The sequence below is a fragment of the Denticeps clupeoides genome, chromosome 20 (genome assembly GCF_900700375.1).
Source record: "Denticeps clupeoides chromosome 20, fDenClu1.1, whole genome shotgun sequence".
Classification (NCBI taxonomy): Eukaryota; Metazoa; Chordata; class Actinopteri; order Clupeiformes; family Denticipitidae; genus Denticeps; species Denticeps clupeoides.
Window position 1 is genome coordinate 16,674,008 of NC_041726.1, and position 26,637 is coordinate 16,700,644.

At 42.8% G+C, this 26,637-nt stretch overlaps 1 protein-coding gene across 1 annotated transcript in view; it reads right to left on the reverse strand.

Moving 5' to 3' along the window:
- csmd2 (CUB and Sushi multiple domains 2) overlaps positions 1–26,637 on the reverse strand; it is a 242,749-nt gene that overhangs the window by 15,458 nt on the left and 200,654 nt on the right. Inside the window, exons 46-58 of the mRNA XM_028963348.1 lie at positions 25,969–26,082; positions 17,905–18,093; positions 16,913–17,059; positions 13,254–13,442; positions 11,852–12,037; positions 11,576–11,770; positions 11,062–11,235; positions 10,621–10,794; positions 10,035–10,208; positions 7,569–7,757; positions 7,051–7,224; positions 4,833–5,015; positions 3,324–3,500 (exon numbers count right to left, since the gene is read on the reverse strand). Coding sequence (XP_028819181.1) covers positions 3,324–3,500; positions 4,833–5,015; positions 7,051–7,224; positions 7,569–7,757; positions 10,035–10,208; positions 10,621–10,794; positions 11,062–11,235; positions 11,576–11,770; positions 11,852–12,037; positions 13,254–13,442; positions 16,913–17,059; positions 17,905–18,093; positions 25,969–26,082 — 2,265 coding nt within the window. The remainder of the gene's footprint in view (positions 1–3,323; positions 3,501–4,832; positions 5,016–7,050; positions 7,225–7,568; positions 7,758–10,034; positions 10,209–10,620; positions 10,795–11,061; positions 11,236–11,575; positions 11,771–11,851; positions 12,038–13,253; positions 13,443–16,912; positions 17,060–17,904; positions 18,094–25,968; positions 26,083–26,637) is intronic.

A 26,637-nucleotide genomic window follows, 5' to 3' on the forward strand; every position in this document is an offset into this window, starting at 1 on the left:
GAAACGCAAACATGTTGGAGTGTTTGAGGAGGAAGAAGGGAGTTCAGCAGCAGGGGAAATCGCTACAGAATCCTACTTTTGTTCCGTTTTGAAGTGAGGAACGTAATGTCCCTGGTGCTGGTGTTTAACTCGCCGCGGGGGACTTACAGCGCCACCTACAGGTGTGGAGGGGGGATGAAACAGCGTTCGGACTGTTCTCTGCGTCTCCGCGTGGACGACTCGCCTATTGTGTCCCTGAGCAAGACACTTAGCCCTAAGTTGCTCCAGGGGGACTGTCCCTGTAACTACTGACTGTAAGTCGCTCTGGATAAGGGCGTCTGATAAATGCTGTAAATGTAAATGTTTACCCATCATCCAGCTTGACAAGCATGACAAGTTAGCACGTTAATAACAGTAGTAAAGCAGGGGTGCTATAGTTACTTTGCATTAAAAGACTAAAGACATGTTTTTACTAACGCTAACTAAAGACTAGCCTTTTTTGGACCATTCATTTTTCAATGTGTTGTCATGTATAGCTACACTGCAAAAAAAGCTTTTCTTACCTAGTAATTTTATCTCGTTTCCAGTCCAAATATCTAAAAAATCTTAAATCAAGATTAATAGACAAGAAAAATGGCATGAGAAAATTAAGTGATGCTTAAAACGTCTGTTTGAGATTATATCTCATTAAGATTATTTTTCTTACCCCATTGGCAGATAATTTTGCTTGTTTTAAACAAACAATCACTTAATTCTGAGATGTATTTATCAGAAAACAAGACATCATTTCTTATGCTATTTGTCTAATAAATGTATCTTGATTTAAGATTTTTTGTCCTGATTTGGACTGAAATCAGGACAAAACTACTAAGTTAGAAAAGCATTTTTTGCAGTGTGTGTGTGTGTGTCAGTGTGAGAGTTTGTGAGTGTGTGCGTCTGTGAGTGTGTGCATCTGCAGTGTAGTGTAGAGAACAAGTTCTGACATTCAAACAAATCCTGTTAAATTTTCTGATTTGTATCGTTCTTTATTTTTTTTATAAATTATTTATCGTTTTGGCAGCTCAGGTGGCACTTTATTTTTTTTTTAAGTCTATATTTGGCAGATGTAAAGCATACATGTGTATGTTTTTTGTGTTAGTCCATTTTATTATTATTATAACAGCTCAAGGAGCAACATGTTTGTGCACTTTCTAAAGATTTTGGTTCTGTTTTTGAATAAAGGGTTGGAAATGAATGCTTTTCTTTTTTTTTTTTTTATCCGATTCTACAATTAATCCAAAAATAATCGTTAGATGCAGCCCTACATGTGTTGTACATGTGTTGCTTATATTTGTTTTGTCTCACAGATTTCACCATACTTCATAAAATATTTCATAAAATAAAACAGATATCCATGTAGAATTTAGAAGCAAACATTTCCTCCATTTTCATACTAAACTATTATGATCCAGCAAGGTGATAGTGCATGTACAGTACAACCTAGTTGAGCTGAATGCTCTGAAAACATGCTGTCTGATGAAAGCCCACTGGATGAGTCTACAGTTTACATCTGACTTTACTGTTGACTTACTCTAATGCATGGTGTCATAACTATACTTGAAAATCAGATTAATTCATTATACTTATAAAATACGACAAAAATGCGTAACAAAATGTGGCATGTGCAGTGGATATAAAAAGTACACACTGCAGATGAAATGTCAGGCTTTGTGATGTGAAAATGAGAGACATTTCAAGGCATTGCCCACCTTTAACATTCATAACGTGTACAAGTCAAACAAATCACATAAAAAAATGCACAATAACCTGGTTGTATAAGTATGCAGACCCTGAAATTAATACCTTCTTGAACCTTTTCGGTCTCCTTGGATACACGCTTGCCATCAATTAAAGAGTCTTTTAGTAACCTATGAAAAAAACCCTAAAAAATAGCTGTCTATTTAGGATTTTCCTGACTCTGTTGCCTGCAAAAGCCATGGTTCGCAGAGAGCTTGTGAAAGGTATCAATCTGAGGAGGACTCAGAACCAAAAATCCAGAACCTTGTCAATGTTCCATGATATGTCATCAAACAGTAGGCAATAATAGGACAACAGTGATGTTGCCAAGAACTAAAGATATCTTGTGAAAAAACAAGACAAAAAGGTCAGGGAGGCTGCCAAGAGACCTACAGCAACACTGAAGGAGCTCCAGGAATTTCTGGCAAGTACTGGTTGTGTACTACATCTGACAAAAAATGTTTTTTGGACTATGTAGTAGGGTTTCAAGGTGGAGTTTGTAAAAGTCTCCCAAAAGTGGAAAAAAATGTGCAATAACTTGCACAATAAAACATAGTAATTGAACACTTCTAAATACCAACAACTTTTGACCCAAAACCTTCATGCATCTGCTAGAAGTCTGAAGATGAAAAGGAAATCAGCTTGCAAGACATCAATTACTCAAATTAACAACAGAATTAAGAAAATGTACGTTTTGGAAAGGCCCAACCAGAGCCCAGACCCAAATTCTAAAGAAAAGAGGATGATCCTTTATTAGTCCCACAAGTGGGAAATTTACAAATTTGTGTAAGTCTGTGCCATGACCTGTGTAGGGCTGCACAAGAGATGCCCTCTCAATCTGACAGATTTGGAGCACTTTTGCAAGCAGGAGTGGGCAAACTTTGCCAGGTCAAGATGTGCTATTCTGATTATAATATTCTCACCTCACAGGGGTGTGTACGTTTCTTAAATCCACTGTATGCCACAAATCAGGTTAATAAGGCAGTGTTGTGCGGTAATCAGTGCACCTTCAGTGATTAATTAGCAGACTCTGGGACACACTTCTGAAATATGTAATGCGTTCAAAGCACCTAGCTTCGGCATACTTGAAATTGGGAAGTTTATATAAGTACAGTAAGCTGGGTGTGTATGTATCAAATACTATCATATAATAAAATATACAGGGTTCTTATTTTTTATGCCTTTTGAAAAAGTGAAAAAAGTGAAGTGATTGTCATTGTGATACACAGCACACCACACTGTGCACACAACAAAATGTGTCCTCTGCATTTAACCCATCACCCTTAGTGAGCAGTAGGCAGCCATGAAAGGTGCACGGTGTGTGGGGACGATGCTTTGCTCATGGCACCTCAGTGGTACCTTGGTGGATCGACTCATATATCTCATATAACTCATTTAAGGAAGTGAGATGGAGTTAGCTGATTGTCAACATGCAAAGACAATGTAGTACACAAGGTTTATACATTTTATATTGCCCCTTGTGGTGTCTGGCACCTATTATTCAAGACAACATTATGCAGAAAACCAACGAATTAATATAAAAGTGTCTACATAATAAATGAGCCTACTGGAGCATTCAGGCATGGTGCCGGTCCAGGTGCCGTTGACGGTGCAGTGACGGGTCAGCAGTCCGGTGGAGTAGTAGCCCTCTCGGCATGCGTATGAGATGGAGCGGGAGAACACCAACCCATCATGGAACTGGATCTGAGCGTTACGTGGAGTGCCGGGGTTTCCACACGACACCACTGAGAGGGAGAGAGTTGGGTGGCATGAAGAGAAAGAGACAGAAACAGTGTGAACGCAGTCAGCAGGGTTTCTTGATTTCTTCTGTGTGTGAGTGAACGAGGATTGTTAAAAAAAATGTAATAACAATCGCCCTAGGTTCTCAAAATACATAAAAATGTGTGTGTACATGTGTGTTTGTACGTATGTGCGTACACTCCTGTTCTTCAGAGTAGACAGATTCTAACTGGTTAGAGAGCAGTCTTTGAATTATGCATAAGATGATTTTCTAGCTCCACCTCTCTCCAGACTTTCTCATATTTGCTCCAGAATGTCCCGCACAGACGTACACAGAATACTAGTTTGCTCATGTAAAGCTCTAAATCTGCATTTTGTACACATATGTTCTGCAAATGTACAAACACTCACACACATACGCACTCAGCTTAGATTTAAGCATGCCAAAAGGACAGAATCAGTCAAAGACACAAAGGACAGCACTGAGCCCGAACTGGATTATACTTTTTTCAAGCTTCTTATTAAAACCCCAGGTCTCCACGGCAGCAGTCACCAAGAGGCTCATGGGATTGCACAGAGCTGTCTCTGCCCGCCTCCTAAATGAGCCTGAAGCCAGACCTCCTCCAGCTTCCCCAGGCCATGGTAAGCATGGCCGCCGGGCAAGATCTGCCTGCCCAATGGACACCTCCCCCATGCTGGGTGATGGCTGGCTTAAGAAAATGAATGGCCAGGAGTTAAGGGTGCACTTTTCAGGTAAATACAGGGGAGGTAGCCAAATCAGCAGAAACACAATGGTAGGTCATTTAAGAGGAGTACATATTCCTGCAAAGACTTGTCTTTTTGCCCTCTTTGGACACTTTCCTAGATATGTGTACATTAAAAGTCTGCTGTGACTAGTCCACACAGCAGCTTCATTAGACATATCTTCCTTTATTTCGTACATCATGTCAAGCATCAGTAGTATGAATAGAAATGCATGACCAGACTAAAACCGAAACAGATTGGAACAGACTGTCGCCTTATGCTGGCAACTTCATCAAAGCCATTCTAATATTCAGTACTACTGTCCTTCAGTATTGCTTCAATGACAAAATCAGCTCAACAAATATTGGAAACTACTTTTCCAAAACATTTATTCATTTCTACAGACCTTTTTGTGAACTTCTGAATGGTGAAACTTATTTAAGTTTTTTCCTTCATTTCTTTATTTTTATGTAAATTGGTCATGTCTGATCTGAGATCAGTCTGGTTTTGCATTTGACAAACAAATTAAAAGGTTTGCGGTACATGGGTGTAAGAATTTAGTTTACCAATAATGAATAAGATGCCGGTCTTACCATGGCACTCAGGCTGTGTGCCAACCCAGGAACCATTGGAGAGGCAGGTACGATCTGAGGAGCCCTTCAGTATGTAGCCTGGCTCACAGCTGAACCGCACCACACTGCCGACCATAAACTCCTCGCCCAAACGGATTCCATGCACCGGCACACCGGGGTCACCACACACCCCCATAGTTTCACCTGATAAGACACAATGTACAGATGAACACACACATGTTATATATGCTCATGCCTCTAAATATAAGCATGCAAGCAAGATCACTGGAGTTGACTAGTTTGTATTAAATAAGGTCAGAAAGAAGCTGAACCCCTATACATGTTTTCAATCAGTTGTTTGAACATTGTCATTGTGAAACACTGCAACACACAACGGCGCACACAACGAAATGTGTCCTCTGCTTTTAACCCATTAGCCTTAGTGAGCAGTGGGCAGCCATGAAAGGCACCCGGAGAGCAGTGTGTGGGGAAGGTGCTTTGCTCAGTGGCACATCAGTGTCACCTTGATGGTTCAGGATTCGAACCAGCAACCTTCTGATTATGGGTCCGTTTCTTTACCAACTAGGGCATGTGAGCTGAACAGAAGAGAAGGATCTGTGTATGTTTGTGAGAGGTGAAGTTAAGGTGTTTGAGACTCAAAAAAGAGTGGGTAGACTGGTATGTAGGGGAATATGTCAAAGAAGACATCTGTTTTCTGTTCAACTAACAGAAAATAAGCCAATAGCCAGATCCTATGAACAAGTAAAATCTATGGGGGTTTAAAGCATACAAAAATACATAGTGCAAATGTGAACCTTACATAAGGTGCACTGAGCTCTGAAGGTTTTTCTGCCCATTGACCTGACATTGAAATGACATTCATGAAAGTAGTAGATTATTCAGACAGCGTATGAATTTGAATTCAGTCAGTCTTTCTGGGAATGTGTCGAGCCTGTAAGTGTTGTCAGTTATCGGTGGGCATGAGATGACGGGCAGAAACGGCTGAGCCTCACGTTCAGTGATAACTGACACAACGTAAGAGCTCATCTGGGAGGGGAAATGTCTTTCCTCTAACTTATTCCTGCTCAGGGCATCATCTGTGGCTCAGTACATCATCTGTGGCTAGATGTACTTTTGATTATGTACTTTCTAATTATCCTTGTCCATCCCTCTGGAGCTGGACCACAAATCTTGAAAAGCAAAAAGAAACAAGACTAACAAAATAGAACAGAGGCAATCATGTTCTTTTTATACAAGTGTCCATTTCACGTTAGTGGGGTCAGTGTTTACCGGTGCGAGTGGGCAAAAATCAGTATAAAATTGTTCTTTTTTAAAAGCTTTTTAAAAGATGGCTGATGAAAAAATAGAGGCCAGAGAAAAGCGAGCAATCTTGAGAAAATATGAATGTCATGAATTGTGACATTAAACTGTCAGGCTGCTTTTTACGGTAGGGATGAGGGAGAATGTAAGTGTGTCACAGCTGCCTGGGAGGCAACGGCTTTATAACTGCAGAAAAAGCGTCACCTCATAACCTGGCTGGTTGTGTGGGAGTCGGTATAGCAGTGGCCAAAATGAGGAGATTAAGTGAGTTTACGGAGGACACATGCATGTCACCCTTGAGACCTTTAACAATGTCGACTGGGTCATCGAGCTCCTACACACTGCAATTCACCAAAAACAGAGACCTCAAAAGAGACTAGAGAACAGAGCAATTCTTAATCTTCAGGGTAAATGATAATGCATTCACATTGCTTACTACAGTAAATTAAAGTCACTTGTGATACACATGGTGCACACTGTGAAATTTGTCCTCTGCATTTAACCCATCACCCTGAGTGAGCAGTGGGCTCACTGACAGGTGCCCGGGGAGCAGTGTGTGGGGACGGTGCTTTGCTCAGTGGCACCTCAGTGGCACCTTGGCGGTTCGGGATTCGAACCGGCAACCTTTTACATCGGCGAGAACTTACGCTTCATTAACCGCTAGGCCACCACTGCCCCAGTAGCCAATTTTTGAGCAGAGGTTCAGCTAGTGGAGACTCTAGTAAGGATAAGCTCACCATGTGCTTGTCAGGGCTGAACTAAATGCTTTGAGGTTCCTGACCCACTGATGCAACAATGATGTGTCATGTAACACACTGTGCTCTTCGTATTGCTGTCACATGTGGCATTCCTGAGAGCCCCAGCTGGCATAATGACTCAAGGTCAGGCCAGAAGCGGCTTTGGAGACGTGAGCAGGTACCGGAGCAGTGTGGTAGCGAGCCGCTCCAGTGGCCATCCAGCTGGCACATTCGGGTGGTGTTGCCCACCACGGAGCGCTGCCCGATGCAGCTGTAGCGGATGACGGAGCCCACGGTCCTTCGGTCGCCAGAGATCTGGGCATAAGGGGGTACACTGGGACGGTCACAAAGCATCACTGAGAGAACGAGAGGGATAGAGAGAGAGAGATGTGTAAAAAAACCCTAAATTTCTACCTAAATTCACTCATTGAAATCCTTGTTGAGGGTTAACAGACATGTGGTTAGATCACTGAATTTACATGGTAGACTTCACAGAAACACAAATGATCCTTCTGCGCCAGCCTCCTTTTTTCATGTTCACACACCGACTGACTGATTTGTTTTTTTTCATGCATTCATTCATAGCAACAGTAGAATCCAACAGTTTATTTCAATGACAATACAAACGAACGGACATGACTTCAACTCTGATGCTTTTTACTATTCCATGCCAGAAGGGCTCTGAGGAACATCTACTTACACAGGCACTTGGGTAGCGAGCGGTCCCAGGTGCCGTCACCCTGACAGGAGATGGTGCTGGTGCCCAGCAGGTAATAACTGGGGTTGCAGCTGTAGGACACAGTGGTCTGGTAGCTGTAGCGGTGGGGGCCAGTCGCTAGGACCTGCCTCACGCTGTTTTCCACGTGGCCAGGGTCTGTGCAGTTCACAACTGGTACACACAACAGGAGAGTGTATGCAGGTTAAAACAAGGGACTTTTCTGTCAAGATTGCACAAGGAAACAATGTGGAACCCAAATAGCAAAAGTGAAACCCAAAAAGCAAGGCAAGTACACTCTTTGTGTAACTTTGTGTTAGAACAAATAAACTCTGGTGCATATTCTGAACATCTTACGCTTAGGGGACACAATACCTTTTGTTTCTGAGTTTATAAATACATTTTTCATGTGCATTCTTCCACTTTGTGCACTGTGACCAATTGTTCTTTTAATAAAATTGACCTATTACCACATAAATAAAAACTAATAATTATTTACTCTACCATGAATCTAGAGACATTAAAATGAAATTATGCAATATTGCACAACAATGTTCCACTTTGGTACTAGCTAGCTCCAGCCATTAGAGGCCACCACTTCTCTGTCCTCGCAGCTATGCCATCTTCATGTTGGGCCTCAATTGTGTCTCCAATCAGTTCTGTCTGCTTCTGTCCTGTTTTTCAGCCTGCTGCTCTGAACTGATCTTTGGAGTTGCTTTGTTTCCAAGGCGAGTTCATATGTCCTCTGTCTTCATACCTCAGTTTGTCTGTAGGTGTAAGTATAAGTGTGATCATCTATTGTTCCAGGTAGTTCCACCATGAACCAGCACTGCTGATCTGAGTTAGATAAAATTAGATGAAAGATTAACAATCAATGTGAGAGGAGAGGGGATAAAGATGGAAGGAACGTGAAGAGAGCCAATGGGAAAGATAGGAATATCTGAAGCCATCAGAATCCCTCTGCCAAAGTTGTCCCTCATGGCAGTGCCTCAGATGGCATCGCTCCATCAGGCCATTTGGGAAGATTGGGTGCGGCGGGGGATCAGGGGAGTGACACCAGGCCCGGAGGTGCTGCCGCCATTAAAATTCATGACAGATGTTATCGTTAAGCCTTGCGCCCCACGCTCTCTTTCCAAGAGACGCCGGCTATTTATACTACACTGACACAATGACAGAATTCTGAAGGCGCCAGACAGATGGGCCAGCTTTAAACAGGCTGCCTGCTGGATGCCACTAGACCCCTGTCCATATTTGTTTACTTGTGTTTTCCATTTAGCCGTGTACGCTTGTTTCTGGAGACAGTGCGGTTGGTGGAGGAGAAGTGTTGCAGAAGATCCTGCTGGCTGAAGAACTGTCCAAGAAGAATTCGTTATGGCAAGACATGCATGTGGTGATTTAAAGGGCACTGCAGAGAGCATGTGTTCATGAGACACTAAGTGCTTCAGAATACACCATTTGAGTCACCTGCATCCAGGTGCAAATGGGTCTGCTAACAGCTTGCTTAAGGAATGCTTGCTTATGTTGCACATTGGTTATTATTTGTGTGCAAATTGTGTGCAAATGCATTTAAATATGAAATTCTGTGCAGCTTCATACACCACAGCTGAACTGTGGCCACACGCAGCTACAGAGTAATAACAGCACACAAGCACTTGACATTGTCACTTAGGTTGGACGAGGCCACCTGGGGTCTAGGTGAGTAGAGGGCTATAAAGGAGCAGTGAAAAGCGGAACAAAAGGAGCAGGCGATTCATCTCTGGCCCTTGAGCAAATGTGGACCAGACCCGGACCCTGTCATCCTTCCCTTCCCCTGCCTTTTATTCCCGTTTTATTTTAGCACAGTGCTTTTTTTTTTTTTTTGGAGACGAAAGCCTTTTTTACTGATACCTCCTACCCTGATTAAAGTAAAAGTGTCTCTCTGTAACTGAGCCCTGAGGCGGCTTGCCCCCCTTTTTTGTGCTTCTCCTCCAGAAAGCACTAATGGCAGGCCAAGGTTTTGAACCCTTCCTCAGACTAAACAAGTCCTGCACTGAAGTAACTGCGCTGGCTAACATTCTCTGTCTTGGTTTAACCGTGCCCAGACAGCGCTCGGCTTGACCTCGGCAGCATGGTGACAGGGTCATAAGTAAACACAGCGGCACCATGCTGCGCTGGCCAGGGAATTTCTTCCATTTCCCACCACTCTTCTCTTCATATTTCTCTGTTTGTGCAGTGCTTTATCAGATTCTTTCATTATTACTTAATTACATTACTTTATCTCTTAGTTTTAGACAGTGAAAGTTAAGTATTTTCTGGTGAAATAGTAGTGTGACTCTCTAAGTGCCATCACACATAGACACAGGTCCTATTCATCCTGACATTTCGCATCAAATGTGTGCAACAAGATGGTGTTTTCTGCATTACACTGGTTTCGTGAAAATGAACACACACACACACACAATGTGAACATACTTTTGCATTTGGGCAGAGTGTTGCTCCACTGTCCATTGGGCTGGCAGTGAGACTTGACTGCACCCTGTAGGACGAAGCCGGTGTTGCACGTGAAACGGACCATGTCGTTCAAGTTGAACTGTGTGCTGTGGGTCACGCCGTTGCCTGGGTTACCGGGGTGGCCGCAGGTGATGGCTGAAAACAAGAACACGCTGACTCACAACTGAGCACCAATCAATGTCAACCAATAACACACTTTAGCTAATCACATCTTCAGTAACTGCGAGATACACTTCATCCCTGCCTTCAACCAGCCTGCTAGAAAACACTGCCGGGCTAAGGATTTACGCTCGACCAGAACATGACATAGACCAGCATTCAGCTTGCTCTGTCTTGATGTGTGTGTGGGGTTTGGGATGACCATCACAATTTATAAAGCAGATTCGTGGAATAAATACATGCAAAGGGTGTCTGGGGAGTTTCCTTCCAACCTGCCATCATGGTTAGTCGTTGCCATGGAGAGTGAGCACACTAACGATGGCTGTGTCAGTGATTTCCTCCTCAACCTGAGCATGTTACACACAAGGCCTGTGGTAGAGACACTTACGGACACAGACGGGGGTCTTCCCTGACCAGCGGTGGTCCTGCTCACAGATCCTGACTGACACGCCGATGAGCCTGAATCCAGGATTGCACTGGTACACCACACTGCCACGGTAGTTGTAGTTCTCGCCGATGATCTGCCCATTGACTATGGGCTCAGGAGACCCACAGTGACCGGCTGTGGGGAGGAACACACACAGATTGTATGAATTATTACAACCTAAGACTGGATCATTCATGTCATCATCGTCCTGCACATTTGATTTGAGAAAAACATTAATCTCAGAAAGCTCAGAACTGATGAGGGGTGTTTTGAGGGGTGTTTTGGGTTTAGGAATATGCAATATTGTGAGGAATAAGGTCTATCTGTTGGATGGGTGTGTGTCCCATGTTTAAGTGTGTTTATCTCATGCATGTGTATAAACGTCAAATTCAGGATCCTCACCCAGGCACTGGACCTCAGAGCCACTCCAGAGTCCATGGGACATACACTCCCGCACTCGGGAGCCCACCAGCGTATAGCCCATGTTGCAGGAAAAGATGGCCGTCGCTCCGTACACCGTCAGAGTCCCGATCTTATTGCCGCTAGGTGGTGTGCCTAGCTCGCCACAAGAGATGACTAGAAGGACAGTAAAAAAACAGCTATATAGAGAATTGATTGAAAGTGATGTGATGGTCATGGTGAAACACAGCACAGCACATAGTGCACACAAGAAAATGTGTCCTCTGCTTTTTTCCCATCACCCTTGGTGAGCAGTGGGCAGCCATGAAAGGCGCCTGGGGAGGAGTGTGTGGGGATGGTACTTTGCTCTGTGGCACCTTGGCTGTTGAATCGACAACCTTCTGATTAAGGGTTCGCTTCCTTACCCGCTAGGCCACCACAGATTTACAAACTCTTGAATTTATGAAATTTGTTCAGTGGCTCCACCACTTGGAGTGACAGACGGAATGTAACTCACTCTCGCAGGCTGGCCGGGGTTCTGGATAGTCCCATGTGCCATTGGCCTGGCAACTGATGACCCTTTGACCCCTGTAGTAGTACCCAGGGTCGCAGGTAAGCATCATCATGGCCTCGTACTGGTTTTGCATCCCATAGATGAGTCTCCACCTTCCATGATCCACGGCGGTGTGGCCGATGTCTGGGCAGGTCATGGCTGCAAGCGGCAATTAGAGAATTCCAGAGTGAAAAATAGATCAAATCAAGCAAGATCATGCAGGCTCGCAGAAACACTTACACGTGCAGCGAGGCTGAGCCTCTAGTGTGCTCCATTTTCCAGACTCTTGACAAGTTATGGTCGTGGGGAAGGGGCCGGCCAATCGGAAGCCGGGATTACACCGAAACTCTGCCTTGGAGCCCAGAGTGAAGTCCTGACCAGCAATGCTGCCATTTACAGGGGCCACAGGCATCCCACATGATACCACTGGGGAAAAAGAGATTTTACTATTTTTTATTAATTTTTCAGTCCAAATTAAAATGAAATGTAAATAACAAATATATATCTTTATATCGCTGTAAAACAAACAAATGGGTGCATCTAAAACGTTCTGATGCCTATTCTAAAAAATATATGCAAAAATATTTCACAACAATGCTAGTTATTTATTCATGTAGTCACCATTATGAACGCAATAATGTAATAATCAATTATTGCTGCGTTTCTGCAACTGCAACTCTGTTTTTTTTTTTTTTTTCTAACAAAATGATGGCAGTCAACCACATACATCAAAGTAGTTCGGAGGAGCAAAATTAATTTCAAATGGTGTCCTAATGGACCTGAGGAATGTTCTGCTCAGCTGGAGTACACATTTACACAAAGCATCTGAGCAAAGGTAAAACCGCACATGCTGCTCCCAACATGCTTTGTGGCTTTTGGTCACTGAAGTCTGGATCCCATAACTACCTCAACATGGCAAGGTGGCAGCCTAGCAGCTCCGTGCCTCAGGAAAACACTGATCTCCCCGAAAGGAGGGCCTGGTGCTCCTTCACACAGTCCTTAAATGCCTGCTTTTTAACCCAAGGGCACGCTAAAACATAAACACCATTCCACGTCTCCGTAATGCCACAGGCTGCAGCAGGACTTGCACAACGTTTCCTCGTAGGACTGGGTGGGTAACGGGTTCCTCATTACTTAGGTTTGACGCCCAGAGCAGCTGGGGGGTCTGACAGCCAGTGCCTCAATAGAGACAAAGCACATTTAGGGCCATGCTCACTCTGTGGGCATAAACAGCAACACTGCACTTTCCATTTAAATGCATTGCACAGGTCCCTTTATTGCTTTTAAAACTAACATTGAACAATAGAATATGAGATCCTGTCTGGAATCCAACTGTTTTATAAATTTTCCATGTGGAATGTGTTATGTGTTCCATCCATGGATACAAAAAGTTGACCAGCAACCAGTTCTTCATATATGATTGTTCTTTCTCAACATCTTTCTCAAACTCTCAATTGAATATATATGAATTGAAATTAGCCACCAATTCCAAAGTCAAAGTTTGGGATAGAAAAAGGACGTCGATTTTGCAGATTTATCTAAGCCAGGCTCTACATTATATCCGGTCAGAATGCTGGTGAACATCTGAATAAAGAACGACAGATTGCAGGATGACCACAGTTGCTTGGGGGGCGGGGTCTACCTTGACAAAGGGGCACCGGAGCGTTCCATTGGTAGATGCCCTGTGGGCTGCGGGTGCAGGTGGCACTGCTCTGGCCAATCAGGCGAAAACCCTGATCACAGTTGAAGCGCAAGGTGCTTCCCAGTTTGGTGCCCGTCAGGCTGTGGACCGTGCCGTTTACCGGCGGACCCGGAGGACTGCAGTACGCCGCTGGAGAAAAATGACAATAAGTAAAAAAATAGACACACTCAGAGCACCACAAATAATACTCATAACAAATCAAATACAAGCAAATGACTTGTGCAAATGCCGATCTCCTTGGGTTTTCATGTGGGCATCATGAGAGTGCTTTGCTCAACACAACTGCCGCTGCAGATGGGAAATTGATTAGAGGAGGAAAAAAAAGCATTTGGTTTCTAGGAATGCATTTGCCTATGACAAAAAAACAAAAACATATTCATATACATATACAGATTCAGTTGGGATGCTGTGTCAGACTCTCCAGCCCGCCAGTGTGCCAGGTAGCAGCAGGCAGGGCTGGTGAATGGGCATGTGGCCCAGATCTGGTAGAACCAGATGGAAAGGAGAGGGTGTTGGATGGACTGATCTACAGAGAGCAGAGAAAAGATCGAGGACAATCCATTATGGAAAACATCTCCATGTAAATGCTAATGTTTTACCACCAGTCTTCTCTCATAGTTGAATTCTTAAGCAGATTTGAAAAAAAAAAGAAAAAAAGAATACAACAAAATATTAGTGGAGAAAACTTATGCAACCATACAATGCAGACTACGGTAATTTAAACACTTATGAGCCACTGGGGTCCTTAATCTAATCGCGCCATCGAGGCAGAAAATATGAACATTCCCTGGGAGCCCTTTGGCCATTAGGGGAGCACAGAGTATGGGAACAATCAGCAGATTTACAACACCCATCAACAGCATTACTCCAGATAAAACTATCCAGCACTGAACTGCAAAACTGTCTGGGCTCCGTTTCCTGTAGCTGGGCCAATATCGCATTTCAAAGTATTGATTGGTTCACTATTAAAAGTACAAATTATGGTGAGAGTTACCTGTAAAACATGCCATGATGGCTATACAGGAAAGAGAATCTCTTCTTACAAGTAACAAAAAGACGGTCTGAGCTCGTATGTCATTCTTGTCATCCTGTGCTCATTAAGCATCATCACATATTACTATGCAGGTCAACTGAATGCAACTAATGTGGCCAATCAGGTGGAAGTTCCTGAAATTCTGAAAAATATATAAATTTTAAAAAATATTATATATACACACTACTTAAGTTAGGGATATTGTGAGTAACTTCGTGGAAGTCATTCATACGGTGTTTGTTTCACTTAAGACATTTTTGGGATAGGGTGGCAATTGTATTGGGGTGATACACACACCTCATTTTTTGTTTTCCATGTAATGGCCTCATTGTGTACAGGGGTGCCTTAAATTGAGTCAAATTCCAAGAGACAACCTTTCTCAACGTGGCATCAATTTCAACAGTCTGTGGGTATATTAAGCTGGTATTGTCAGTAAGTCATTCCAAGTCCTTCATTCAAACAGCCATGAACACAAGACGTCATTTAACGGACAAGCAGGGTCACCTGGACATGGCACGCCGGTCGGTGGCAGGCAGTCAGATGTTGCTTGTGAACTTGGTGTGTCTCAAAGTGTCATCAGCAGACTTGCATCAAGACGCAGAACTACTTTCAGAGTTCATGACAGACTCAGGAGTGGAGCGGCATGAGTGACAGACCACAATGAAAACCAGTACGTAAGGACCTATGTACTCAGACATCGTTATGCAACTGCCACACCGCTGCAGGCCCGTTTACAAGATGCGAGGGGTACTAGGGTTTCCAGACAAACCATTCGCAATCAACTCCACCGCTTTGGGTTGAATGCCAGACGATAGTTGCAGGTGACTCCACTGACATCAAGACACCGTCGTGAACATTAGCAGTGGGCACAAGACCATGTGACCTGGACAAGGCAGCAGTGGTCTACAGTCCTGTACACTGATGAGAATCGTGTCAGGGTTGCTGGAGAAGGCGAGGTGAGCGATACGCTGAGGTCAACATGGCTTGGTGGAGGAGGTGCAACAGTCTGGGCAGGCAACACCAGTCAGCGCAAAACAGATTTGGTTATTGTACATGGCTCAGTTACTGCACGTTCTTACCTCAGAGACATTGTAAAACCCATCATCATCCCCCAATTCTGCCAGCACACCCCAAACTTTCTGTTCATGGATGATAATGCTCCACCACATCGTGGCAGAATTGTCACAGCTCGACTTCAGGAAGTTGGAGTGCCTCATATGGTATGGCCATCAATGTCCCCTGACCTGGATCCCATAGAGCACGTCTGGGACCAGTTGAAGCAGGACTATATACAGTGTAAATGTATGGCCTCCATATGCCATCAGACATTCATATCTGACTTGAGCATTATGTCTGGCTGACATTTATCAAATAATCTCTCATGTCTGGGTGCATTAGGGCAGTTGGATTTTGGGGATGTCTGCTTTGAAAGAACTAAAGCAAAAAATGGGACAACACATCCTCAGGATTCACACACATTGGTTTGGCACTTTTCTAAATCTTGAAGAAAAAAAACTAATGCTTTTTGTAGGTGTGTAATTATTTCTGTCACCCAGAATGCAATCTTAATGACGCTCTTACAAATGCAACTCATTCTGCGTGATTTAAACCTGCACAAAGCAATATGTCACACACGCATACTAAAACATTGTTTTTCTTTACTTATATATAAATCCTTCCACTAGCGAGCACACTTAGCCCCACACATAGCACTGCTCTTGGTGTCACTTCTAGCCTGATACATGAATGCTCAGGGCAGTTAAAATTTCTCTGCATTACCCGTAGCACCCGCTGGTGTAAGGGGACCACTGCTCTGCAGGAGCGTAGCTGTTGTGTATTTTTTTCTGTACCAAAATCATTAATGCATGATCAGTGAAAGTCACCATTTTGTCAGTCTTTATGCTGTTGGTACAGCTCTCAACATGTTGGGTGAGTCGATTGCCACTTCTTATTCTTCTTATTAAAGGTGAGAGGTGTAAGGAAACAATAGGGATGGAAGAGGGACCGTGAGGGCTGAGGAGCAGGTGATGGGGAGGCAGCAGACCGCTGCGATAAAAGATGGATGGATAAAGAAAACAGTACAAAGCTTAGAATCTGTCCCACCATCTGTCTCCCTCCTACCAAGATGCTGCCACAGTTGAGCTGGGCCAGCTCGGCGGTGAAGAGAAAAACCTGTACGCCGCTGCCACCGAGCCCCACCTGTCATGCACCACGCTGTAAAAAATCCATCACAGGGAAGAAAAAGGGACTATGGGAGAAGACAAAACTCTGGAGCATCAAGGAAGGGATTCCATCGGGATGGAGGCGCACAGAAAGATTACTCATCACGCCGAAGAACAGGGGGCGGGGGCTTTTTAAATATTTACAGTGCAGTAAATCATGGAGAATTATGCTGCTGTCGCAACAGCAAATGACTCTTCTACTCAGAGAGAAAAATAACACAAATTGTTGTCTCAAATTCATGTTTTGTAAAATCGAGAGACAAAACAGAGGGACTTCAGGGGAGAACGGTTTCTGATGAGTTGAGCCTTGACTTTCATTACCGTCTCTGCCTTAAATTGCTCACCTGCGTAACGAATCCTGAAGCCTTTGTGGCTAGATGTGTGGTCGAAGGACCAGTGCAGGTAGACCTTGTTGGAGGAGCTGGTGATGCTGAGAGGAGAGGAGTAATTGCCACTGAGGGTGATGAGGAGAGGACTCTGTCTGGAAGGACCTGGTGAAGAGATTTGATATCATTATAAAATTAGCTCCATCACTCAAAATGAGTAGAAGAAACCACAGCATTCATTTCAAGTCAATTCTGTTTTATTAAATCTTCGGCTTTCCAAAACTTCCCTTATTCAGAGTGGGGTGAATTCATTAACCGTGTCAATTAAATTTTGCATCCAAAAACTGCCCAATCATTATCAATATTTCAGTTCAGTTCAAAGGTAATCATTTTATAGTCATCATTATTACCGTATGATTAAAGTTTAAAACATTTAATTGTCCATAATCTGAAGTTCTGTTCTTTCTCTGTTCCCGTTATTAAACCGGACTTCAGGTACATGCCAATGTCTCTCCATTTAACCTTGTGTGTCTATAACTCTATCTCTAATCTCAAACGAGAACTCATTGACCTTCCCCCCCAGCACAACGGCCTTGGGTGACCCAGGGCAGCTCAAGCAATTTCCTCTCCACATTTTCCTGCTCTCCCCTTGACCTGCCTTCAACCGCCCTTTTCCTGCAGGTCCGGAAAGGACACATCAACTTGCTTTTTGCAGGTAATTTTGTGGAACAGGGACATGGGCCATTCTCAATCGGTGACACTGACGCTTTGTGTTCTGTCACCAGAAAACAGCGTCTGCTGACCCCGACACTGCTAGACAATGTTCCTGCCTTTGGATCTCCAACCTGGCATTCTGCACCATGTAGAGCCCCTGTTCATATGAGTGGACATCCCAGTGTTCTGAAATCCTGACTTTATTTACATACATGGGGAAGAACATGTACTTATGCTTATGAAATAAACGATTGAAGAAGTTAAAACGAGGACAAAAGGAGAACTAAAAAACTCACCATTGAAGATCTCCAGCTCATCGAATTGCCTGCTGGTCTGGAAGTGCTCGATAGTGAATGAGACGTTGTATCCGACCTCCACCTTCACCACCCAGGAGCAGGATTCAAAGTGGGGGAAGCTACTTCCAGGCGACTGGCTCAGGATCACTCCTGTGGAGGCGGTCAGCACCTCATTCATGGGGCATGTCACTGAGGGGTTGAGGGTGAGACACAAAAATCAAATCAATGGTATTTTAGTACAATAAAACTTCAATATAGTGAAGTCAGTCTGCGGGGGCACTGTCCTTGTAAATCCTGATTGCAAGTCGCTCTACAGGGAGTGCAGAATTATTAGACAAGTTGTATTTTTGAGGAATAATTTTATTATTGAACAACAACCATGTTCTCAATGAACCCAAAAAACTCATTAATATCAAAGCTGAATGTTTTTGTGCTTTTGGGCACTCCAGTGATGTTGCAGCTCTGAAATATGGCCAAACTGGTGGCAAGTGGCATCTTGGCAGCTGCACGCTTGACTTTTCTCAGTTCATGGGCAGTTATTTTGCGCCTTGGTTTTTCCACACGCTTCTTGCGACCCTGTTGACTATTTTGAATGAAACGCTTGATTGTTCAATGATCACGCTTCAGAAGCTTTGAAATTTTAAGAGTGCTGCATCCCTCTGCAAGATATCTAACTATTTTTTACTTTTCTGAGCCTGTCAAGTCCTTCTTTTGACCCATTTTGCCAAAGGAAAGGAAGTTGCCTAATAATTATGCACACCTGATATAGGGTGTTGATGTCATTAGACCACACCCCTTCTCATTACAGAGATGCACATCACCTAATATGCTTAATTGGTAGTAGGCTTTCGAGCCTATACAGCTTGGAGTAAGACAACATGCATGAAGAGGACGATGTGGACAAAATATTCATTTGCCTAATAATTCTGCACATGGCTTCTGATAAATGTCATAAATGTAAACGTAAAATTAGCCACAAATGACTAAACCTCCCTTTAGTGTTTGGACATTCATATTGCATATGAAACTCATTCATGAATTTTAGCATGTGATATCACAAAGCCAGACACATTTGTTACAAGTATTTCTAATGTTTTCTTTATGCTACATTTTGACATAAAGTGCACTCTATAGGATATAGGAACCCTCAGTGTGTTGCAGGCACATAAACACACAGGTCTCTTGACCTCACAATACCAATTACTATTAGCCTGTGTGATAAAGAAAATCCACCCACTTCACCAACCCACACATCCACGGTATCCAGAGTGTTGCTCATATGCAAGAACAAGTGAGCATGGAAAGAAAAAAAAGACATTCTCCAGCATCCTTGGTTGACTTGTCCCCACAATTTTACCTTCAGCTACACTCCGGCTTTCCCTTCATTGCTGCAAGAAATGCATCTGCATCAAACACACCCACAAGTGACATGAGTGCATGATATCTTTATAATTCTAACTGTAATACAGCAAACAGAACAAAAGAAAGAGAAGAAACAGAAAGTACAAAATGATGCACCGATGTAAAATCAGAACATGAATATATTAATCATGAATATTTTTTCATTAGTGTATAATCACCTGTAACTATGAATCATTTTTGTGTTTCACTCAGGTGTGGTTCCTCTTCCACAAAGGCTTCCATGTTGTAGCTACATAAAGACACACCTATTCTCATTTTTATACTGAAGCTGCAGCTGGAATCCAGGAGTGAGGGAGTGGTGTTCATACAGTTACACACTACACATTTACGCGGTTTTACATTCGCCAAATAGCTCCTTTATCAGCTCATTAGAAGTCATTATTTGAAAATGCAAGCGTCTCAGATAAATGGATCAATGATGTGCATAATTTCTCAATTCAGAATCCATAAACATCAGATGAGGTAGTGATTATCACCAGAACATGCCAGACACACAACTTATTCAAATGTCCCCATGGTTGCTTATATTGCATTGGTCATAATGAAGATTGAATTAGCTAAATTTGCCTAAATCTGATTCTTATGCCATGTTTTCTCCTTTATATGTAGGGTCAATTCGTATTTGTCTCTAGCATCAGGTTCCCAGCAGAGAAGCTATGAAAACATATCCTTTTCAGTGACAGATTCTTGTCAATATAGCCTTGAGGCCACCGTGGGCAACCAAGACAGTGCAAACATCATGGTAAACAATTTCTTGCGTCATTGCCCACAGTAGGCAAAAAACAGCAAGAGAAATAAAAAAAAAAAATGGATTGGAAAAAGGCTGATATTTTTTTTGATCATTGATATGATTTGTTTTTATTCAGAAAATCAATTAGTCAATTTTTACATATTTGATGGATGCAACTATGGCCATTTGCAGCTTGTCTCTGAGGAGCAAGTGTGTTTGAGTAGAAAATAGGGAAAATATATTATATTTATTACATTTAAATTCAGTTTTGTTATTTGCTTCACCACGTTCAGTAAGACCTGCATCAAGCTTTGCATTTACACAGGTAATGTCAGATCACCTGGTAATGTCATAAAAATAGCTCATAAACAAAGCAATGACTGACAAATCTCACACACTAAACTTCTTCATTGTGTTAAAGCACCATACGTCCCACTCTTGTCTTCCTTTTCCATTGGTTCACAATGCTAATAAAAATACACAGAGGCGTCAGTGGACTCTGCAGGTGTGTTCTCATGCCGGTCACCAAACCAAACATACTTTATTTCAAACACCGGCATCATATGCTCTCAAGCAGTTTCACGGTTTCAGGGTAGAGTAGGACAAGCCTTTCAGCACAGCTCTTTTTACAGAGAGTGGTTATTTGGTCTGCAGTGGCTTTCCTGTCACTTTTTCTTCAGCTTTGACTCTTTAGACTTTTCTTGGGTTCTTTCATTTCTCCTGAACGCAGCAATTGTGGCACTTAAGTAGCACTCTTTTGCCATTATTGACCACATTCAAAACTATAATCTTTATATCTTATCAATATCTTAATTTGGCCAAGGGCAGTTCATTGCACATTAGCAATCATCAGATCATCACTTCAAGATGTTGTAGTTATCTGGCATGAAATGGAAATGGCTGGAACATCTACATGGTCCTTAAGAAAGGAAGTCCTGCTAACTAGGAAACTTAATTGAAATTCAAACTTAGGGAAACCTTAATAACTATCAAATACAATGATAATAACATCATGTTCTGTGCTTGTACATTGCATAAAGTGGATGAAATAATTGAATTATTTTTAATCACCTAACACTCAGTAGCTAGATGGATTAATAATGGAAATAACTCTGGAAATTGATGAAGCAGGCTGACCTTATTATAAATAAAAACATTATTTTGTAGATAATTGCTAAGGAGTTTGTTTAAAGAAAATTGCTGCAAAGTGCATTTGTGCACCCACCCTCTGAATTGACTGTAAATTGTAACAGGTCCTACCTTCACCCATGCACTGCCCAGGTGGTTAGGTGGAAATCATTGTGATAGCCTTGGCATATTCGCTCCTCTACACACAGTTTAAAAACCTGGCCCTTGCTGTTACATCTTGTTTCTGCCAGTAAAATATAGAATCTGTGGGGCTCTGGGGACCTGTTATGGCTTTGCAGGCAGACTCCAAGACTGGCAAGCATTATTACAGCTGCATATCAGCACATACACTTGGCCTCATCATCACCACATAGACTCACACACTCAGGTAAACACGGTCGTCTGTCGATGCAGGCGTCCCGAGGAAGAATGTCGCACTGAGGGTCTCCCGTCAAAAGCCATCTGTGCGTTCGCAGTTCCACATTATCTGCTTTCGCTTCTCTGCACTTCACATGCATCCTCAGGAGAAACATGAGAAGTGCTATACATATTGCCCCATTGCTAGTATTCAATAAAAATGTTGGTATTGCTGAGGTACTATTGACGAAACAGCCAAGAATAAAAATGTCTTAACGATAATAAAAAAAAAAAATCAACGCAAGCCAGATCAGTGTTGCATTGCTAGTTATTCTGACAGCAGTAGATTTATGGTTATTGATGCCCAACTGTATCTCTGAAGAGGCGATTATAGATTATAGGGGTGATTATAGTCCTGTAAAAATGTTTAGTGAACACTATGAGAGAAAATCCTTTTTTTCAGCAGGTTAAGACACAAGCTTCCCATGAGTGGCGTCCACTCGTGACTGTGACTAAAGATAAGTCATTATGCAACTTATTTTTCAGACAAATCAAGGGCATGATGGGCCGATGGAGTATAAACACCCTCCTCATCCTCAAAAAAAGAAAATAAGTACCAAATATAAGCATGAAAAGCCAATGATAATAAAAAAGCAACATTTTGAATCAATTACATGGATTAGACTTATTTTTGGATTCTATATTTCGAAGTAGCTTTAAGAAACTATCCTTCACCTTTTTAATTTCAACACTGTCCATTCTTCACATTCTTCACCTGGACCAAAAGAACCGTTTAAAATCGTGCAGTCACCATACCATCACAGGACCAATTGGATTTTTAAATTGCATGCACAATGAGTTTCAGTTACCAGGAACCACACCTTGCTCCATTATTGGATGCAGGGTGATATTATGATATTAGTAAGAACGTCGATGCTCAATTTGTATCAGCAGATATTGAGACGTAGTTCACTGTGAGTGACAGCCAACTGTGCGAATGTGTTGAGCGTGGATAAGGCCACATGTGGGAGGAACCTGGAGGAGTATTTTTTTTTTTTTTTTTTTGCCAACTGGGGGCAGATAAAGCTTTTCATCACCCTTTGCACGTGTGCGTATGTGTGTGTAGGTGTTTATATGCATGCAGAGTAGAAGCTGTGGGGGAGGGGCAAGGTTGAGAAGGCGGAGAGCCTCTTGAGGAAAATGTGAGGTGCATGGGGTAAAATGCCTTTCCGTAGCTATTCCTCTCCCACAACCGGAAAATCCACGCAGCCTCATCTAAATGTCCGGCTAACGCTAACACTGAGCAGCCTGCAATGCCTTCCCTGCTCTAACGCAGCAGGAGGCGGTTGCTGCCTGGCTTCATCTGGCTGTGCTGCTGGCTCTGCCGGCATTCATCGCAAAGCCGGACCTGAAGAATACAGGGTGAAAATAAATAAATAAATAAATAAAACGAGTAAAATATGAGAAATGAATTTATAGAGAAAGAGGAGAGAGAGAGGTACTGTGTGGTATAGAGGCAGTGATTAGATGCTGGGTGCAGCTGCAGTTTGGATACCCCCTGAATTTCAATGAGATTGGCTCTTCCTCCTCCTCCTTCTCCTCTTCTCTCTCTCACAATCTCCCTGTATTTGAGTCCACTCCACACATCTCAAACAGACTCCCTGTCCTTTCTTTTTTTTTTTTTTTTTTTCTCTTTCTTTCTGTCTCGCACCTCCTTTTCTTTTCGTGCTGCCCCAGTTAACATGAGTGACGGGCAGAGGCAGCAGCCCACAGCCAATGGGTGAGCGGGTGAGTCCACTGCCCAAGCCCTCCGACGCCAGCGATTAACCACCGATGTGCAATTAAAGGACGAAGATGAATGGGGAACAGCGCTGCTGAGAGAGAGAGAGAGAGATGTTCTTCTTGCTCTTCTTTCTTTCTGCTGTTCAGCTTCTCCTCACTGGCGAATTGCAGGGTTGTGTGTGTGTCTGTGTTTGCTTTTCATCATTTAAGTTCTGGCTCCCTTCTTTTTTTGGTCTGTTTTAATTGTCTGCTGACTGTTGTATTCCAAACCACTGTGTTCTGTCCCATAATGCACTGCTAGTAAGGCTGCAATTATTACAGGCACCACTTTTGAGTTTTTATTAAACTATATTCATAGTGCACAACAGGAGTGCCTTTTTGTGTTGGACTAGTTTGATATAGATGATGGAGCTATTAAGCATAATTTAACCCCACTGGTCTTTGACCAAAGAAGTTGCTCTCGTGACCGAGAGCAACACAAAGATGAGGTAACGTGACTCTCATAAATTGGCAAGATGGCCACTACCAGCTGCTCAGTCATTGACTGGCTTTTGTCAGTTCGACTCAGCTCTTAATCACCTCGTCCCAAGTAAGATCTCTCTTGTTTTGACTCCTCTCCTATCACCCTTGCCATATCATCCTGTCCCTTCCCAAATCCTGCCCTAACATGAACGTCAACATCAGTGGGGTGTCGCGGCTCACGCCGGCACACGTTCGCACATTAATCCGAATTGTCCAATCGCACCAAGATTACTCGTTTCTTCCAACCAGTGCTCACGTTCTGGTCCCGTGCTGGTACCGTGACAGTACCGTGACTGTAACCTTCCCCAGATTTATGCCTCAAGATAATCCTATCTCTAAGGTCTACAGACAATTGTTTGACTTCATGCTTGGTTTGTGCTATGACATAAACTGTTAACTGTTAACCAGAGCTCAAATTTTTACTTAATTGCAAAGGCTTTGAATACTTATGTACATGAGATTTCATTATTTTATTTTTTTTTAATTTTTGATCTGTATACAGGTTGGGGGGTAGAAAAGAACTGGAACCCATTCCAGCAAAAAGCTATCAATACTACCACTAGGCTTGGCCTCATTCCTTCTTGTACGGATAATAAGGAATGCAATAAAGCATTAATGTGTGAACAATGAATAATAGAATTAGGAATATAGATTTTAGGTCACTGTTGTGGTCTCTGATAACAATAAATTGAAGGCTTCATGAAGAGAAACTCATTATAATAGACAAACCTTTCTTTAAACTTGGTGAACACATGCCATCCTGTTCAGGTCACATCTTATACACAGACTGTCAACATCAATGCTCTTTGTGCATCCACAAAGCCAACTCTTGAACTGCTGACATCTACAGATACCACAGATGGTGTCGAGTTTGCATAAGGACATGAGGTTGAATGGTTTGTGCTTTGGTGGACAAAGTACTGTGTCAACTGTGGAGACCTTCATGTTCTTTTGCATATTACAATTTACCAAGACCTGCTTAGTGTGGTCAATTAACATAAACCCACCCCACCCTGGATAGATGCTTCACACTGACTCCTCACTATACCGTCCCAGCAATGCCATAGGTCAAATGAAAAGCTTTCTGCCACAACATTTACATTGACAGCATTTATCAGACGCCCTTATCCAGAGCGAGATACAATCAGTAGTTACAGGGACAGTCCCCCTGGAGCAACTTAGGGTTAAGTGTCTTGCTCAGGGAGACAATGGTAGTAAGTGGAAATTGAACCTGGGTCTTCTGGTTCATAGGCCCACTAAGCTAAGTGCGATACCCACTAGGCTACTTTTAGTTGTGAGATGATGTCTCAATAGCTCAGACTTGTTTTTCCAGTAGATCAACATTGTCATATTCTTCAAACCATTTGTGAACTATTTTTGCTTGGTGCTAAGGAGCATTATACAACTAAAATAGGGCACAACGAATGGTGATGCATTGCTGTGTAACCCCTTTCCATATGAACCAGCATCTTTCAGCAAAATGAGCTCCAGAACACCTTCCACTTGGCCAGACAACATGGTCCAGTCTGCAGTCAACACATGCATCAATGGCCACTAGCGCCAATTCACTGCTCCGCCTTCCTTGGACTACTTTTGGTAGGTCCTGACAATATATTTAGTTAATAACCAGCTGACACTGCAAGCACAGACAAAATTACTCACTTCCCCTGTCAGTGGTGCTAATGTTGGGTCTGACCAGTGTATCCGCAAATGAAGATCTTCATTCCTCATCAGCTCATCATGAACTATACAGATATGTACCTTAAATTTGTACTAGAATGTTCAAATAAACTTAAAATGTTCAAATGAACTGAAAAAAATGTATTAGATTCATAATAAGTAAAAATGTTTTAAAAAAAAAGGTTAAATAAAGGAGAAATGTACTCATGTCCCACAGGGAGGAAACATCATCGCTTGAACTGTGTGGAGAAGCACGGGTAGTGCTGAGAATGAACAAGTTCTTCCATGGGGACCTGAGAATTCTGAGTGTGTGATCATCACAGGGAAGACAACTACACCCACAGGGGACACATATGCAGGAGCGCTGATGAAAAGGGTAAATGTCGTAGAACACACACACACACACACACACAAACACACACACATATGTAGCACCATCTCACCATCACAGGAGGGAGGCGGTCCTTCAAACTCCAGGTGGGTGCCGAGACGACAAGTGAGGATACTGTTGCCGCTCATCTGGTAGCCAGGGAGGCACCTGTACCGTACTATATCACCTGAGACAGAGAGAGAGATAGAGAGAGAAACCACTTTATTACAATCCAGCCATGTTACAAAAGACAAATAAAATAAATTCAATCAACCAAAAAAAAACACCTGTATCATTGGCACCTGTACCATTCTATATCAGCTGAGACAGAGAGAGAGAAAGGAAGGGAGATAGAGAAACTATCTGGTCTGCTGCTGGACTTAGGTCCCACTTATGGGTGTGAAGCATTCAGGCTGTTTTCTGCACTTTAGATAACACTCCGGTGTGGACAGGGCCTTAGACTATAAACACCAACCATGTCTTAAAGAAAAAGAAATCCTCCAGATACAACAATGGCAAAACCTTTATTCATTTAATACAGAGTCCTGTATTCATTGTAAATCCCAATCATGGTCATCCTATCAAGGACGTCCACAGAGCTGACAAAAAAAAGAAAAGGATGACGTGTCTTCACAGCATTGCAGTGTAATTAATTGAGCAGGTGCTTCCACTTCCACTTGTGTGTGTGGCGTGCGTATGCAACAGAGAGGTAAATATGGTGTTTAGTATCAATCTGAACTAC